The sequence below is a fragment of the Prunus dulcis genome, chromosome 8 (genome assembly GCF_902201215.1).
Source record: "Prunus dulcis chromosome 8, ALMONDv2, whole genome shotgun sequence".
Lineage (NCBI taxonomy): Eukaryota > Viridiplantae > Streptophyta > Magnoliopsida > Rosales > Rosaceae > Prunus > Prunus dulcis.
In genome coordinates this window covers 20327953-20346553 of record NC_047657.1, presented here as the reverse complement: position 1 = coordinate 20346553, position 18601 = coordinate 20327953, and the positions used below count along the sequence as shown (strand labels likewise).

At 39.4% G+C, this 18601-nt stretch overlaps 3 protein-coding genes across 3 annotated transcripts; 1 reads left to right on the top strand and 2 right to left on the bottom strand.

Annotated features, from left to right (window-relative positions):
- Positions 1-3383: 3383 nt before the first annotated feature.
- Positions 3384-9072, bottom strand: LOC117612250 (BRCT domain-containing protein At4g02110). Its single transcript, XM_034341016.1, has 10 exons — positions 8792-9072; positions 8559-8648; positions 8315-8419; positions 7947-8048; positions 7760-7844; positions 7578-7647; positions 7390-7434; positions 4942-7293; positions 4605-4821; positions 3384-4376 (listed from the first exon to the last, which is right to left on the bottom strand). Exons 1-10 carry the CDS (start codon positions 8873-8875, stop codon positions 3819-3821), a joined length of 3708 nt encoding a protein of 1235 aa, XP_034196907.1. The 5' UTR covers positions 8876-9072; the 3' UTR covers positions 3384-3818.
- A 964-nt stretch (positions 9073-10036) lies between these two features.
- LOC117638797 (transmembrane protein 205) lies at positions 10037-11893 on the top strand. The gene is made up of 3 exons (XM_034373917.1): positions 10037-10656; positions 10780-10999; positions 11433-11893. The coding sequence occupies exons 1-3, from the start codon at positions 10451-10453 to the stop codon at positions 11646-11648; spliced, it is 642 nt and encodes a 213-aa protein (XP_034229808.1). The 5' UTR covers positions 10037-10450; the 3' UTR covers positions 11649-11893.
- Positions 11894-12982: 1089 nt separating this feature from the next.
- Positions 12983-17724, bottom strand: LOC117636666 (phospholipase A1 PLIP2, chloroplastic). Its single transcript, XM_034371283.1, has 5 exons — positions 16447-17724; positions 15067-15591; positions 14710-14769; positions 14120-14536; positions 12983-14001 (listed from the first exon to the last, which is right to left on the bottom strand). Exons 1-5 carry the CDS (start codon positions 17146-17148, stop codon positions 13423-13425), a joined length of 2283 nt encoding a protein of 760 aa, XP_034227174.1. The 5' UTR covers positions 17149-17724; the 3' UTR covers positions 12983-13422.
- Between the last annotated feature and the right edge of the window lie 877 nt (positions 17725-18601).

Sequence of the window (18601 nt, the reverse complement as noted above, 5' to 3'; positions counted from 1 at the left end):
GCTACCAAAAGCTCCCCAAAGATAAAGTATGTACTGTCAACTGTGTAAATTAATCAGGCATCCATGTGAAATGCTGCTGTGTTAATTATTTCATTGTTACTTTGCAACCCCGCAAAGAGTAAAATCAATAAATATATTATATGGATCATAGATAGTAGGTATATATATTCAAAGAACTTCTATTAAGGGGTTCCTCAAATTAGAATATATATATACACAACCGAATGTTTGTGTTTGTAGGTTACTCTTGACAAGCGCCAATTAAAAATGAAAAACCAAACAAAAAAGAAGGCTGTTGTAAAATTTAATTCTATAATAACGGAGGACATGACTATATTTAAGAAGGTTGTTTGGAATTAATGAGATCAACAACCATGAAGCATGAATCCAAAGATCAATAATATAAGAGTATTCCCAAAGGCCTGTATTCTCTGCTCCTCCATCGAAAGCTTCCATTATTACGTTTTGCATTTTTAAAAAAATGTCAGTTCAGTCTGTTGCCATTGCATTTTTTAAAGTATAACTTTGAACAGGTTAGCTAATTGGCTTCAGATCACAACAAAAAAATTGTTTAAACTCATAAATATAATATTAGTCGAGGATTGTTGAATTCGAATTTCAAAACCCAACACAAGATAACAAAACCAAACTCTATTAACTTATAATAATAAATCACAAATACAAAACACGATAATTAAAATAGGTAACACGGAGAGGATATGAGATTAGGGAACAATTGATTTGGACTCACCAAAAGTAGTGAACAAAATAAAAAAAGCTAATAAATTAGGGTCACTCTCTTGTTGCTCTTTTGTTCTCCGTGGGGGAGTTGCGCGTGCTTCCTTTCTGGGTTCCCAAGGAGAAAGTCACTGGTGAGATGTCTCCATCTTAACGCTATGGAGGTGATCACCTCCTATTCTGCTCAAGGGGAAGACAAGTATGCGGCACCAAGTGGGAATCAAAAGCATGCGGAAACTGGTGTTAGACATTTGATTATTAGTGGCATAGCTTTTTCTAGTAAGGGTATTTTCTGGGAATCAATGCTGTTTTGATTATGTACGAAGAATAATGATGCTTTCTTTAGATCATATGAGGCTTTCTTTGACAATACATGCGTAGTGATAGGATGTGTTTCAATGGTTTTGGGGTTGGGTGATTGGCTGGATCTATTATGATACCCATATTACGAAGAACTATAATGTTTTCTCTAGATCATAGGATGACTTCTTTGACGGTACCTACGTAGTAATGAGATGTTGTTTTAAGGGTTTTGTGGTTGGATTTTAGGTTTGTTTGTTTCGTATAAGTTGTTTGACTCTTCTGTTTAGTCAATGACATGTCTGATGCTTTTTTCTACTCTAGGGTTTTGTTTGATCTGGGAAGGTTTTAACGAGACCACCGTTAACATGGTAATGTTCCTTTCGGTTTAATAAAATACAATCTTTTTCTTTTAAAAAAAAGAAAAAGAAAAGAAAAAGAAAAGCTAATAGAGTCATTAATGTTTACATTTACAATAATTGTCTTGACTAAAGTGAGCTATGTAAGTTGTGGTTAAAGTTGAACTAAAAATAACTCATTAGATTCACTTTCATGATTAAAGGGCTGCCTAACACCAACAGACCATTTACACAAGTCATGGCGCTGATGCATTTAGGAGGAGTTCATTTTTCTGTTCCTTTCCTTTCCTTGCAATACGAGTCTCTTCCTTTTATCATGAAAAAGAGGCAAATTATAGGGACCACTTTCTACAAATTAATGTTATTATTACTGAGTTAGGCCTCGTTCGTTACTAAATTATTATATTTGATGTCATAGTATTTCATTTGTATTATGTTTGGGCCCACTAAGAAATTAACACATAATTAAGTTGGGTGCAATGTAGCATTTCCCACTCATTCCACCTTGAAGAAACACATGAACCAAGACGATCCCAATTATATCACATGAGATTTCCAGTTATCGAGAATCTAATGATCTGCATGCAGTAAGTTTTGCAATTGCGAAATGGATGGAAACTTTATATAAAAACTGATGAGGGTACGTACTTAGGGTAGGGACATGTGGATAATTGCCACATGCTCTTGGGTCTTGGGCGTTGAAAAGTAGCAGAACAAAACAGACAGAGCATCTGCTGCTAATAATCAACAACGATCAGCGAGCCTGTAATCGCGCTCTTAATTAACATCTTGCTTTTGTTAAGACAAAGTGATATTCGATTTCTGCAAAATTGCAAATGGTTGGTAAAATAAAAACACAGATGATATGATGATGTGATGCAAAACACCCCATGTTCTAATGATGACAACCCACTTCCATTCCATGTTCTAATTAGCTGCTGGCTGGCTGTGTGTGACAGTGTGTCTGTCTCAAACCCTACTTTTGCCATTTTCAAAACAGAAAGAAAAGAAAAGAAAAGAAAACCATGTCGAATGAATTCATTAATTATTCCTGTTTGAATTCTATGAATGGTGAATCCCATCTTAAAATTTCGTGGCCAGAGCTGGCTGGAATTCTATTATTCTTAGTTCCGCGTGACTCTGCAGCATCCGCAGCTTAGCTACTCATTAATAATATATATATATAGTATTTCTATGAATTAAAAAGAACAGACAAACAATTCTCTGAGAAAACAAAAAGAGAGAAATTAAAATACTGATGAATGCCCACTTGCCCATTGGTATCTCTCTTGATTATCAGCCTATAATTTAAACTCTCAAGTCTGACCTTGCTAAGTTGCTAGTGATTGATTGTCTGCTACTACAGGCGTACAGGGTAACACCAGCAGGCTCATGAATATATATATATATATATATATATGTGTGTGTAAGATCCACTCACATTCACATTCACAATTTCAGCCTCAGAAGCTATATTAATTGTTTTCAATTCCTCATTTCATTTTAATTAGAAGTATATTTTCTTGCGGCGAAAGAAAGGGTGGGCTTGCATTGCATTGCTTCTCACGAGTCACGAGGGCACCATTTATTTATTGATTCCCCCTACTGTTATATTATCTTTATACTTTATTTATTCTATTCCCTAGTCAGACTTTGAGCATCTCGCTCACCCCTCCTACTTTTTATCATTCATACTATTTTTTAAATTATTAACTTTGATCTACGAATCAGTACACGACTGGATTATCACATTTTAGCAAATAAATTTTCGTATTTTGGACTTTTCTACTGGATTATCACATTTTAGGGTTTCGTTAATGAATTTTCGCATTTTGAGGTTACACAAGTGAATTTAAAAAAAAGGAGGGGGGGAATAAAAACATAGAAAAAGAAGATAAGAAAAGAGGAACAAGAAATGTAGTAAGTTCATTTCAGCCCACCCCAATAGGTCCAGCCCGATCTAACTTGGTGGGCTTGAGAAAGCCCAAGCCCCTTGAATGAGCCTAAGCTTTGAATTATTTGTACCGACCTAGCCAAATATTCTCTCTTCTCGTTAAAATTTAGCCCAGCCCAAGCTCATAAAATTTAGGCTGGGCTAGCCCAACCCGGTCTATTGACAACAATGCATAAACCAAAAACAACTGCCCTTCCCATGTTGCGCGTTAGAGCATCTGCACAAACAACTTTTGTGCATTCATCATATCAAGCCATCGTACAATCACACCTCCGAAATTAAACTGCAATTTCAACACCCCCTATACAAGCCACTAATAATAAGGCTCCAACTGTAAACAGAAAAAAGAAAAAGAAAAAAAGGATGCAATTGGCAGTAATGCATTGCTAATCAATCTACCAACTCCATAACTTAATCTAAAAGACCAGAATAAAATTAAAAAAATTGCTCCCGGGAAGAGTGAACAATCATTTGCTCTTACCCATTTTCCTTTTCTTGGAAGAGCTGGTGCTGTTTTTGCTCCGACTACACTTTGGACAAAACCAATCACCCTCCGGAACATCCTCAAGTGGCGGATTGCAGCAGTCAATATGAGTACCAACCCCACAGCCAACAGAACCACTTTCGTTGCCACATATAAGCATCACCTCTCCTCTCTCTACAGATCCGCAAACCACGCAAGGTATATCACTACTACCAGAATTATCCCGAGGTGCAAAAATGTCTTCGACAATCTCTTCTGCCCTCCCCTGCAGCCTCCCAAACGAATTTTCTGCCCACGCGTGAGTATTGTGCAGCACATGTCTTTCGAGTGGGTACCCAGGTTTGCACACATACTCAACCAAGTAATCTGTTGCAACGCAAGGTATCTCATGTTTCAAGAACTCTTGTACCCACATATCGACCCGTGGCATGCCTGGGCTGACAATGGCAAAGTCAACCCCCGAGTCAAGGAATCGAGTGTAAGGAGGACAAGTTGCCAATATTGTCCCATCACCAGCCTTCACAACACGCTTCAGAGTATCCTGTTGAAGATGAGAAGTGCATTATGAATATTCTGGTTAACAATGGCTTATGAATCAAGCAGGGCAAAACTTATTCTCTGGTCAGCTTTCAATCCATTTCAGGCAATAATATCCCACATCGGTATGAAAAAATAATTTCTGAAAGATATCTAATTTTTTTGGCAAAAGTTAAGGCTTCTGTATCAGAAAAATGTAAAACATGAAACTAAATTTGGAAATATCACATACCAAAGGTGGTGCAATACATTCACCGTATATGATAATGCGCATTCCGTGGAAGGCACCATGGCCTGTTCTCTCTCTCAAGAGCCGCCACTTCCTTGGAGCCTCCAAATTGATTGCACCGTCTTCACTAAGGCCATTCTGGTGCCATTCATAAGGTTCCTCTGCCAAAAATCTTTCTGCCTGATTACTAGCTGCCAAATAATCACTCTTAAGAATCCACCTGCACTTCACATAGAATACGTTAAACCATCCATTTGCACTGGAAAAATTCAATTAGCTGACCCAAAACTTCTCAAGAAAAAGGACCTTAACGGCTTCAGTAATTATATAAGGTATGTACCTTCCAGATGCTGTAGCAGCGAAAAACTTCTCCGTCCTCTTTATTGGACCTGGAGCTATGAAGTGTGTTGCCTGGTAAGACCAGTGATGAGAATCACGGCAACATCTTCCTTTCAAACGCCTGATAACTTGCCGAAAGTCCTTTCTTTGAAATTTGTCCCCACTCAAAATAAACCATACAGGTTCAGTTTTAACTTTGCTTGGAGCCTTCCCCTCTGGTATTGAAGAATTAGGACTGATCTCTACAGATTTCTGATTTATCTTCAATGGAGTTATATTAGATTTAACAGTTGATTTTCCTGCCTGCTGTTCGGCCGTACTTACAGATTGATCCCCACAAACAATCGGCCTGTTTTCCTTCATTTTGGAAGAGTTCTCTGACTTATTTTTGGGCACACTACGGCACTTAGATTTGCCTACTATTTTTTCCAGTTCCTTCTCTGTCTCCCCAATATTCTCATTCTGAGTATCTTCATCACAGACAAATTTGTTAGGTTTCATGACATCAGCCACAGCAGGAATAGCTTTAAACTTGGTTTTACCCAAAGCACGCCTTTTCCCCTTGTTCTTCTTTCCTTTGACACCGTCTCCTTCTGAGCTTGACTCAACCAGCAAGGAAATCCTGTCGGAAACTGTCGTTTCTCGTTCATTTCCATCTGTATTTTCTGCTGAGGCCATTGCATCACCATGAACACAGGCATCAGAGTGATCTGATATCTGCTGCATCCCTTCTGATTTCTCTTCGGTAGTGACACATTTACTCGTGGATTGAACCCCTATAGCCTTTGCTTCATGAAGTACATTCTCTAACTTGTGTTCACTTTCTTCCTCAGGAGCCTCAGTTTCATCATCCATAGATTGAATATTATTCTCAGCAACATCTGCAGTCATGGTAACGTCTTTTCCCTCCACCTTCTTTGGGGGTTCCGCAGTAGCACCTGGATAAAGCATGTCAAGAGGGGATTTCTCATGGTCCCCTGAATTTAAATGAAAAGTGGTATCATTTAAGGAGGCATCTTCACCCAAGCACACAGACCCCTTTTGGTTAGCAGAAGTTAACTTAGGCCTAGAAACCAGGATCTTCTTGGAAATCATCCTCTTGCTTACTGATTGTGTATCTAAGTGATTATTTCCATCTTTAAGCAAGTTCAGACTAGCAGGGTCGTTGGAATTATTAGTCACTGACTTTTTTTTATTTGAAGACAGACCCTCAACATCTTGATGCTGATTTTGCAGTTCCACTGTTTTGCTGACTGCAAATGTCGGTTTTTCCACAACACAATCTACAATGCCAGGCTTGCTCGATAAACTGGACTTTCTTAATCTTTGAAAAGTTGTTAGAGGTGTTTTCTTGTTGCCATTTCCATCTTCCGCTGTCTCAGAGGTCACAGTTGCAGAGAAAGGCAGATCACATGCCAATGGCTTCCGGATAACAGTAGATGATTTGATTGGTGAAGTACCAGCATATGAGCTTTCTACAGCATTCAAATTGACAGTCTTATCCAGAGAGTGGGCATCATTTCTGATGACATAAGGGCTAGTAATCTCATATGAACCATCAACCATAGATGTTGGCTTTACTTTTGGAGATTTATCACTTGATGAAGGACTACAAATAATGCCTGCTTCTGCATCATGATTCATCTTCTGTGATTTGGAGCTACCATGAGAAAGATCCATCGTCCTTTTCCGAGGCAATATACCACTTGATTCTTCTCCATTCTGTGAATGAATTCTTTTTAAGGGGACTTCAACACAACTGGAGTCAATTTTGTTATTTTCTTGATCTGCCTTAAAGGTATAAGAGGCTAAACCAAATTTGGCATTTGATTTGCAAATGGGTACTTTAGAAGACACACTTCCATTGCTTGATTTATCTCCCACGTGCAGTGGAAGTGTTGACTTCAATGGGGTTTGCCTTGAGTAGCTTAGGGTCCTAGCAGAATGAGCAGGCCTTTCAGCAGTTCCAAAATTAGATGTCAAATCATCTCTCACCTTAGGATCTGGAGTTCTGTGATGTTGGTCATTTAGCTCACCATCAGTACCATCCCTAAATTTGCATGCATTCTGACAGCTTACTCCGTTGGAAACGTAAGCATTAGAAAAGCTTGAGGCTTGACCTAATTTATTCTCATTCTGAGGAATCGATACATGGTCCATAGCATTATAAAAATTCATGGGAACCTTAGGCACGTCTCCTTCTGATTTAGGCATTCCAGATGTTGCTGGGGGACTTTTTATATTAATAGGACTCTGATACATGTTTCTCCCCCCAGATTGCTTCATAATGGTGTTTTCAGCCTCATCTTCTGAATCTCTAGCCTCAGCTTCCATCATCTCCATCTCATAGCCACTGTCGAGAGAGAGAGAGAGAGTGAGAGTTCAGCACAAACATTGGCAGACCTATAAAGAACAAGTTATTTCCAAAGTGTACACACAACCAACTCACCTCTTGTTATAATCATCTTCAGGAAGGAGCGCCCAATCCCTTAAGCTGAAGCATTTATAAAGGATCTTAGAAAGGAAATAATAATAATTCATAGTGGTGGCAACTTTTTCATACTGTAACATTCTGAAAAGACATCACCAAATATCAGAATTTGAAAACATAAGAGAATGAAGAAAACATGAACTTACCAATCTTCCAACCAGCGATGGTTGACGAGCTTTATCTTTGGGATTTTCTTGGCAAGTTCATACTTCTCCCCTTCAGATATAACAACGAGTTGTTCTATACCATTTAAGCACTTTTGACATAGAAGTACAAAATGTAAAGAGCTGAAGAAGAATTCATCACAGGAAATAAAAGAAAGCCATACCCTCAAATTTGTAGCATATGAGATGAGTGACTTTGTTTGCCACCAAGGGCTTAGAAAATTGAGCACCCATTAAACCCACCATTGTCTGATAAAGAAAACAGAAAGAAATCATGAGACAGGGTATACTCATGAAACAACTCTCCAATAGGGCCTGTATCAGAAGCTACAAAAAAGTAGAAATGTGTACCATAATGTCATCTCTATCTTGTCGCTGATATCCAGTCAAGCATACAATTAAACTCTTGGCATCCGGAATACCATTCAAATCTTTAAGAGGTCTGTATATAATCTGTGCAAACGACTATTATAAATACGAAACAGTATGCAAATAGTAATATATACGGATTTCGTGAAAATGTTTTGAAGCTATGCGTTCTTAATAAACATTGCTTAGCTTACAGTATTAGTCAAATGAATAAGTGGCAAGCGTCACTGGGAATGGGGACATGTTGAAGAAGCTAGATTCGGAAAAACAAAAGAAAGGGGCAGAATGAATGGTATGATTGTAAAATGATAAGGCAAATCAGAGTGAGAAAGAGGGGATAGAAAACTCACAGAAGTAGACTCAACGGGCACTCCGACATCAAAACTATGATGAACCCATAAAGCCGTGACAAGTGTTTTGCCGTCATTTCGAGCAGCAACACATATGGGATCATCCTACGCACCGTATAATTCCAATGCAAAAACAGTATTACATTTCAATTATAACAAAAATTGTAGGAGCAAAGATAGAGTAGCATAAAGTTAAAACGTCAAAATTGTAACTTGAGAAGCAATGACAAGAAAATCGACTTACAAACACAGTTTTATCCACAACCACATGACTGCAATTCGGGGAATAGTGGCCGACATCCACTGCGCCACAACCCACAAGCTTAGATCGAACCTACGCCATATCAATTAACACAAAAGTGAACAAGGGCATAACATCATATACGTGTAATACATGGAAATTTGAAATTTCTAACTTGTAACTTGTACGAGAGAGAGAGAGAGAGAGAGAGAGAGAGAGAGAGGAGGCAGGAGGACCTTTTGCTCGTGAAGGGGGTCGAATCCCAAGAGAATGAAACGGACGCCGAGAAACGTTTTCGACGGAGAATTGCCCTCCGACATTGAAATCTGAATCTCAACACTCTCTCTCACAAGTTATACACTTAATACATCCCCAAAAGCCTACCCTAACCAAACCTAACCTCAGAAAAATAAAACAAGGTGAGGTGTGATAGTGATTCAAAGGCTGGAGAAGACAAATGCTTCTTTCTGCTCTGTCGTCTCTTGCTAAAAGCCCAAAACGAAACTTGCGGAGGAAGACTGACTGACTAGTTGGGGGAAATGAAATTATTTATTATTTTTGGTTTATCTATAAATAAATAAAAGCGGGAGAGAGAAGGGAGGGAGGGAACTCAAATTCTGTTTTCTTTTTTCTTTTTTTGATTTTGGTGCAGTGGCGGGAGGACTAAATTGTGCGATGCTCCACGTGTAATCTACCGCATGACAGATGTTGAACACGTGTCACTGCCTACGAGAAGAGAGCCCAGAAACCCAAATGATAACAAGTCCGAAGCCCATAATGAAACCGTTATCCGCTATTTCTGTCCGAAGCCCAAATGAGTTTTTGTGGTTGTTTAACAGTGCAATCATGATCTTGCAGTGTTTAACAGTGCAATCACGGATAATTCAATCCAATCCAATATTAATGGGATGGAATCGGATTGAATTGAAAAAATTATAATTCAATTCATATTGGATCGGATGTGGATTGGTAAGATTGTATTGATTTCGAACTAATATACACCCTTATATGCAGGGGAGTGTGAGAATGTGAAAGTGAAATGTCCCACATTGAAAAATTGAGAAATCTAGCAAGGGTTGGGAAATAGCCCAACACATAAGTTTTTACAAAGTTTTCTAACTTTCCAATATATGACATTTTCACATTCACATTCTCACACCCAAAACGAAAAATAAAAAGGGACCAAATGCCTAACCTAATCTAACCTCAAGAACATAGAACAAGGTGAGGTGTGATGATGAGTGATTCAAGAGCCTAAAACTAAAACAAAACTTGTGGAGGAAGTATTGAGGCAAATGAAATGAAATGACTATTATTATTTATGCTTGGCCCTAAAAAAAAAGGTTATTAATTTAATATTTTTTGTGATCATATTTGTAACTAAAAGCGGGAGAGAGAAAGGAGGGAACTCAAACTATTTTGTGATTTTAGTGCAGTGGCGGAATGGAGGACTAAATTTCGTGAGTGCTCCACGTGGAATCTACGGGATGACAAATATTGAACACGTGTCACTGCCCACGAGAGAAGACGAACAACACGGAGCCCGAACCGAAGCCCATGATAACTAAACTTGTGTTAGGTGAATCACCAACCGCCCGCTGGATGAGTTTGGTAAATCGAAGGGTCATCAATGAGTAAGACGCATTCCATGTATTCGACGACAATTCAATCAACTCCAGGAGAGGAGAAGAGAAGAGAAGAGAAGAGTGAGGCTGGGTGGCACTGGCGGTACTAGTTGGTAAAGCTTTGCTTACGGGTCCGGGGTCCTTGTATCGAGTTCAATCGTTCGTTGTTGGGTTTGGTGGTCTTCTCGTCTTCTCGTCTTCCTTCCAAAACCACTAAAACCCTACAAAAATAAAAAAGCCATTGGGTTTGCAAACTTTGAATTGAGCGAGATGGCTTGGTTGACTCGATTCCTAGCAGCCGTGGCTTTCTTAGCCATCGGAGTGATTTTCTCCCCGGAGACCTTTGGATCCAAATCGGATGGTCTGAATTCACCCACCCTCTCCACCTACCTAAAACTGGCCCATCTCCTCACCTTCTCCACCGCTTTCGGTGCGGCTCTCTGGGTTACCTTCATCGGCGGCATCATCATGTTCAAGTAGGTCACCTTTTATTTTCTTCACCTCATTTTTTCCATTTCCATTTTTTTTTTTTCAATTTTCTTGGAAGGAAATTGATTTGGATGGGATGGGATGGGATTTGTGGTTATTATTGAAATTAGGAATCTTCCGAGGCATCAGTTTGGCAATCTTCAAAGCAAGATGTTTCCAGCGTATTTCTCAATGGTGGGGATCTGCTGTGCAGTATCAGTAGCCTCGTTTGGGTATTTGCATCCCTGGAACTCTTCTTCTGTTGCTGAAAAGTACCAGCTCGGCTTTTTGCTCTCTTCCTTGGCCTTCAATCTCACCAATTTGTTTGTCTTCACACCCATGACCGTCGAGGTGACTTTTACTCTCTACTCTTTCCTTCTTTTAATGTATCTTTGTTAATTGCTCCTTGCTAATTGCTACTTGCTGAGTGTTAATTGCCACTTGCCAGCTGCTACTTGATAATTGCTAAATCATGTGCATTTTATTCCATAACTTGACAAAATATTTGCCTAGCTTTGTCTCTCGTCTCGACAGGCAAAACTAAAACCAATCTGTGACTGTGTGTTAGGTTCAAATTCAAATTAGTGCTTGTTTTACCAAACATGTATATATATAATAATAAAAACCTGTTTGTGTGTTTATTTTGTTACATTTTGTTAGTAGCTGACACGCATATAACAATGAGACTGGTAATTTGTTTTGATCATAACTAGAAATTGCTCTGATTGCACATGTTTGTATAGCAGCATTTGATGGTGCTCTGTTAATTGTAATTGTGGTGCAGATGATGAAGCAAAGGCATAAGGTGGAGAGGGAACAGAACATTGGGGAAGAAGTTGGATGGTCGAAAAATGTGCAAGTGGCAAAGGTAAACCCAAAACTAGCAGCCATGAATAAGAAATTTGGGATGATTCATGGGTTATCATCTCTAGCCAACATCATGGCCTTTGGCAGCCTTGCTATGCACTCATGGTACTTGGCTAGTAAACTTAATCTGTAACCAAATAAAACAAGGAAGGAAAACAAGAAAAAGAAAAAAAAAAAAACCCCAAGTTTCCTTTTGTTTTGGGGATTGAATAAAGTAGTAGGGCTCTCTATGCTTTCTTCTCAGTTTGATTCAACGTTATATGTACAAGAATATGATTATCTCCTTTTTGTCTATGAAATATAATGCTCTAAGCAGTGTGTCATATGATATGACCAGTGGAAATGTGAGTTTATAATGAAGATGATATACTTTCGTTATTGTTTGGTTATTTTTACTCGTGCGTCAGCCGGAGTCTGTTGCCCTGGCCCTATATTGACCGAAGGGGATGGGAATAGCCCAAAACTGTTTCTTTTACTTTAGCAGTAATAACAATCACTGCTAAACTGAAATTGGATTTGGTTACATGCTAAAATCATTGTAATGTGCCCTAACATTAACATGTATGGAATTCAGTTTTTCTGTATACACTGTCTGAGGCATCTCCAATCTTCCGAATGTCTCACACTAGTTTTACAAGGATACTCAACAATAGCATTTGCAGCCTAGCTCTCTCTTTTTCAAAAGAAAGGATACTCAACAATAGATGACATGGCAGTGCTAACTAACTGCCTAACTTAACTGGTATTAAATATGTAATCTAAAACTTGCAACTATATTTTGGGCATTTGAGCGGAGGTGGGTATGGTAAGTAAGTATACTGTAATGTGTAGACATTTTGTACTTATTGTGTACTCACATTTATAAATTATATATGTACTTATTGTACGTATATGTATACTATACTATAGGCAAATACATTAATTCTTTGTCAGACACGTAACAGCCTGGTGGGCTGGGCTGCGTTGAGGTAGGTATTATTAGGAAGGAAGGAACTTTACCCAGCCATTTTGGACCGGGCATCAGAATAGTAGCACTGGCTCACACATACAGACACCTATTTTGTCTCCTTCTCCAGCTCCGGCTCAATGTCATTGTCTATTTGTCATTTGTCATTTGTCATGTACCCACCCAACCCAACCCAATTGACTTGTGCTCTGGCTTCTTCTTCTCCTTGACTACTCTCCTCAATTGGCTTCTTCTTCTCCTTGACTACTCTCCTCAAGTTTGACGTCATTTTGCACGTGCGTAAACGTGAATATCACTATAATGTTGTATCCATTCATATGAGATGAATTTTCTCATTTATTATTATCATTATTTATTATCCGTCTATGCATGTTGTTGGATTGGATTTGGAACTTTCTTTGTTAAATCTGACCTGAGTGAATATCTATCGTCCGCACAACTCCATCGCGTTCAATACGACTCAAAATGGTGTACATAAGTCAGTCAGTCAAACATCTCGATTTCAAATCTTTTTTCCACATTGCTTTTTGCTTCCACACTTTACAGATCAATGATCATTGTTGAGTGAGTCGCATCAATTTCACTAGACTGGAGCTAACCCTCACAAGAATTTTAGGCCAAAAAGAAAACAACATACAAACAATATTCGAGTACCACTAACATTTCCTTTCTATGCCCCATTGATGTCATGCTATTTTATGTACATAACACCTCCGCATTTATCATCTCTCAAAAATGTGAAAAAAAAATAACAAACTAACAAACAAACAAACGTACACCTTTGATCATATCATTGGATTGCTTTCTATTTAAAGAAGAAAAATGAATAAAGAATCATCTAATTGTCTGCCCAGCCATTCCCACAACCCTTCCAAGTTCCTTTCCAACTATCTTAGACAAATTAATCACAATCTTCACTTGTGTGCCAACCTCACACTGGTCACCGCAAACTGATCATGCTGTATGCCCCCAACAGTAACAGTCGTGCAGGTACCAGAAGCACCACAAACAAATGCATATGCTGCAATGCAACCAGCCTACTGAACTGTTTCAACGACTCTTTTCCCGTTTGTAGCATGCCAGAAAAGTTGAACTGCTCGTGCCCCATATTGAATGATACAACAGGCCTTCCCACAATCACACCTCCATGCACACTACGGGCAGCTACGAGGGGCCACCAAACCTTGCGGCGCTGCTGTCTCCTGGCCTTCCTCATCTGGTTAAGCTCTTGGCGAATCACCTCACGAACAGATTTTAAGTATGAATTAACGTCATGATCTCTTTGAATGGTTCCTTCCGAACCATACGCAGACCGATCACTTAGGATCTCAAGTGGGTGTGGTGAGTTTAAGAATACCAACCGTGCAGCTTGGAGCTGCTTCTCTGCATCATTGGCATCTGACAACGGACAGCTTAGAAGATATAGACCACTGCCTGAAGGAAGAAGGTGATGGTTTGGCGAGAATTTTTCATCTGGTTGAAGAATCAGGAGCTCCCCCATTGGAGAATACAATAACTTCTGTTTTTTAAAATACGAAAATGATCAGATATATCAGATGCAGGGGAACAATGAAACAATTGACTCAATGTTATTCTATTCTCCTGGTTTGATCTTTCTGAAAGAGTACAAGTTCTACCTGGTTATTGAGACAGGGAAGATTCCGAAAGTTCCCATTTAAAGCCTTGAGAAGCTCTGCCACATGATTTGGATAATTGCAAGAGAAAGCACGGGGTACAATGTCTCTGTGCAACGTAATAGCCTGAACATGACTCCGTGGTAATCCAAGTTTGCGAAGCAGTTGATCACCTCCACACATGATGGATGGCGCACCAAAAGTAATAACAGGAAGTAAAGAAGAAATTGGCACTTCAAGTCGTATAAGCAACATGAGATTTATTAGTAGTGCTAAGCTTCCCCCTAAAGAATGCCCAGTAAAACGAAAGGTTGCATGGTCACCACGAGATTTGAGATGGGCATGGACTTCAGGCAGCATCTGTTCATAAATCCCTTTCGCAGCCTCATATATGCCTCTATGCACAAGCACATCCAGTCCCTAGAAAAAGCAGATGCATTCAATAAGTACTCAACTAAAAGTATTCATCAATCTCCCTCAGAACAGTTCATTTGAAGCATCAACATCTTTGTTTTTTTTTTTTCTCAATGACCTCTCACAAACAGAGTAGATACTAAAACTAGAAAAACTAAACATATTGTGAAAGGATTAACCTCAAACTGAATGGGCTCAAAAAGTAGATTTGCTTGCCAGGATGCCAGTGATTCAGAACCCTGCAAATAAAAAATATTTAAAGTCAAATATAGAAAAGATACCAAATATTATGAAATAAAATGAGCTAACAAGTAAATCATATAATTGGGAAAAATGGCAAAACTAGCCGTCTGAGAATATACAATGTGTGCCCTTTGTTTTAACCGCTAATAGACAGAAAATTATTCTAAAAGCCCCAACATGCTTAAGCATTTGAGATACATAAATATTGTACAGAGAATAAGGCCGGCCCCTCTGGCAAATGCCTATAAACCTATAGCAGGAGGAAATATGAAACAAATTATCAGTCTGCATACCTGAATGACAAAGAATCTGGTGCCTCTTTGATCGTCATCACATATAAACCACTCGCAAGGTGATGAACATGTTGAATTTAAGTCATCTGCAACAGCCTGCTTTACTTCTTCCTTTGCAGCAACCACAGCTGTCACTGAGTCAGTGGTTGCCATTAAAGAAACCACTTCTGAGTTCATCCTATTAACAACGTCACTTCTTCCACTGCTTTCTTCAGGTGAGTTTTTATCAGTCTCAGTCTCAGCCTCTGAACATTTGGATGGAAGTATGCTCCTTGTATGAGAATGCAGATAGGAAGCTGCAGAAGCAGCAATCTGATAAGCAGCAGATGCACTTATTCGATATCCGTTGTTCTTTTGCTCCTTCTCCTTCCCTTCTGCATCTTCTTCCCTGTCTTCCTCTAGGTTTTTCTCTGTTTCTTGAATTTCAGCTGACACTTGATCTTTCTCAGTTTTAGCAGTCAGTTCCTTCTTCTCTATCGACGAAGTAACAAAGCGCAGACCATAACATCTTAGGAGATTTCCTGGCTGAATTTGAAAATAGAGAAAATTAAATTCTGATGCATGAGACTTTATATGGGAATTTAAAAGCTTGAATGGTGAATTAGATACATGAGATGGTTTATCAACAAAAACAGATGATATTCAACAGTAAATCTCCAATTTACAGTAAAATACAACAATATCATAGGATACAGATCATGAACCTGATGTTATCAAGAATGCAATAACGTGTTCAAGCGAGGAAAGAATGCAAACCACCACCCCCAATCAAAAATCAACAGAACACAAAATTTCTGTGATTCTATTTTATTCACATGATTAAGCTTTGATGCACCAATATTGGGTCGCTGCTTTTATGAAAAGAAAGTTCTTATGTAAACTAAAACCTTCACGCGAATTCTAAATGAATGTCGAGAATTCAGATGACAAAATCTTATGAATGAACCCATTTGGCTTACGAGAAAGAAGAGCAGGATTGACAAATTTTGGAGAGACTAAAGATGACAAATACATTCTATAAAAACAGCGAAACAAAAGTAGAATTTCAAAAAGGGTAGCCTAATTTGACTGATTGGTCAGGCGATCAAATCTGAAACAAGAAGAAAATTGCTGGATTCTCGCGGAAAAGCAAACATTCTTTACCCTGTGAAATTGTTCAGTTTGAAAGTAGGAATCATTCCATAAAGCCAAATAAAAAAGAAAGCCACATGAATGATCCACATCATAACAATGGAAATCAAATCAAATCAAATCAAATCAAACCAGAAATTGTAAGTTGGTCTTAAATGTTCACCCAAAAGAAAAGCCCCTATCTCTCCCCTGAATCTTATACAAAACAAATTGGGAATGGGAAGGGGAAGGGGAATGGTGTGTGCGTACCTGGATTTTAGGAATGGAATATGCTAAGTTCCCCAAATACGACATTTGAGCGTACAACCTCGCTTCCGCCAACGAAACCTTCCGAAGCAACCTCGAGAACGAATCTTTATCAAGCTCAGCCGCCGCTGCATCATCTTCGTCGTCTGAAACTCTACAACAATCATTTTCGTCATCATCTCCCTCAGAGCCAGGCCCATTTCCGTCGTCACGGAGCACGGTTTTCTCATTGCGAAGCTCAGCAACACCACCCCCCTGTTCCTCTCTCCCTCTCCGCAGAGAGAGAGACCTCACGTGCAAAATTTTCAAGACCCAGTTGCCACTTTGACCGTCCGACTCCATTGTCGCACTCTGGCCCTCCTCCTCCTCCTCCTTCTCCGCCTCCGCCTCGAAAGGGACGGCGTCAGCGTCGTCGAGAGGCATCCCATTCCCGTTGTAGGTGGGTCCACCTCCTCTTGCTCTTGATCCTCCAGGCCATAAAGATTGCAAGGGGTGCTTGAACGAGAACATAGAAAAGGGGGTCGTCTTCTTGTGAGCCGTGGTTGTAGTGGACTTGTCTACCCCGGCAGTGGAGGTGGATCTCCCAATGGCGCTGACCTGAGATGGAGATGGGTTGGTACGGATGTCGAGCGCTGCAGCCGCTGAAATCGTGGAAGGTATCCCATGTATCACTGACGCAGTTGTTTTCAAACAAAGGCCATCCATTTCTGACTCCCTGCCTGATTATTCCTTCCTCCCTTATATACAATTGTTCTGATTTATGGGGGGTTTTGGTTTGCAAGACAAGTGAACGAAAAAAAAGATCAAAATAAAAGCTCAAACTTGAAAGGCTATTCAATTACAAACAGAGTGTTGGAGTTTTAAATAGGATCGTCTCTGTTACAGGAAATGAGAGAGAGAGAGAGAGAGAGAGAGAGAGAGGCTGCCAGAAAACAAAAGAAAATTAAAAAGAGGAGGAGAGGGGGTGGCGTGGTTGGGCATGTAATTTTGTAGTTTGGAAAACCCGAACTGCTCACCAACTTCACGAATCACTCTCTTTTTTGCAACCTTATTTTTCGTGTATTTCTCTTCCTTTCTTTTCCATTTTGGCCCCATAAAAAGAAGATTATTCATATAAATAAGGATACAAAAAAATCTTGATCCAGAGAGAGAGTTTGGGTAACTTGTTCCCGGAAGGAAGGAAAGGGAAGTTGGTTTTGGTTTGAAATAATTCTGATTTTGATTTTGATAGGAGGGGATACTTACTAATTGGGTATGTTTGAAATAACTTGTTCCCGGAAGAATGAATTGTTTGTTGTCCCACATGCCATGCCATCCATGCCATCCATGCCATGCCATAATGGCACATCAGATTCACATGAGTGTTGGCTTGTGGAAATGTGAAACAAACACACCAAGTGGCAATATCAATACGAATATCATACGAAAGCGCGTGGTAGGCCCGAAATCTCCCTCTTTCTCTCTCTCTGGAGTCTCTGTATCTAATCTGCCTATCTGCTTCTGACTAAACTCGAAAAGCTATCGGCGACTTGCCACGTAAGAGGATGCACATTATTATAATATTATTAGTAATTTAGTATTGGTCATTCAGCTAAATTCTAAAATAGAAAAATCCCATATATCCACGGGTGACGTGTCCGCAAAGCTCTTATCTCTCTCTCTCTCTCTGCACACAGACACAGAAAACAGCAAAATAGCGAATGAATACGTCTCCTATACGTACTTTACTCAACTCCAAAACACCTGTCGCGCTCTCAAAAAAGTGTCATTTTGAAATGTGTTTTTTGTTTTTTTGTTTCTTTCCTTTCTTTTGATCAATTGATCATGTTTATATTTTTCCTTTTATTTGTTGCATGGATAGGCGAGGGCGAGGCGAGGCACATAAGGTTAAACAATAATAAATGTAAAAGTAATGTTGGTGGATTTGGAGTTGGAGTTGGACCTCCCCAAGCAATTTTTTGGCCAATAATAACGGCGACTACGACTCCTCCTTAATGTTGGGCCTGGCCTGCCTGCCGTGGGCTGGGAGTGGGACCCCTTCCTTCATTGAGGAGCGAGAGGAGGTTCCCTTTCCATATGAAAATTCGGTCTATTCTTTATTGAGGAGATGGAAGTTGGAAATAATATTACTAGCAAGCAAACATAACTAATTACCGAA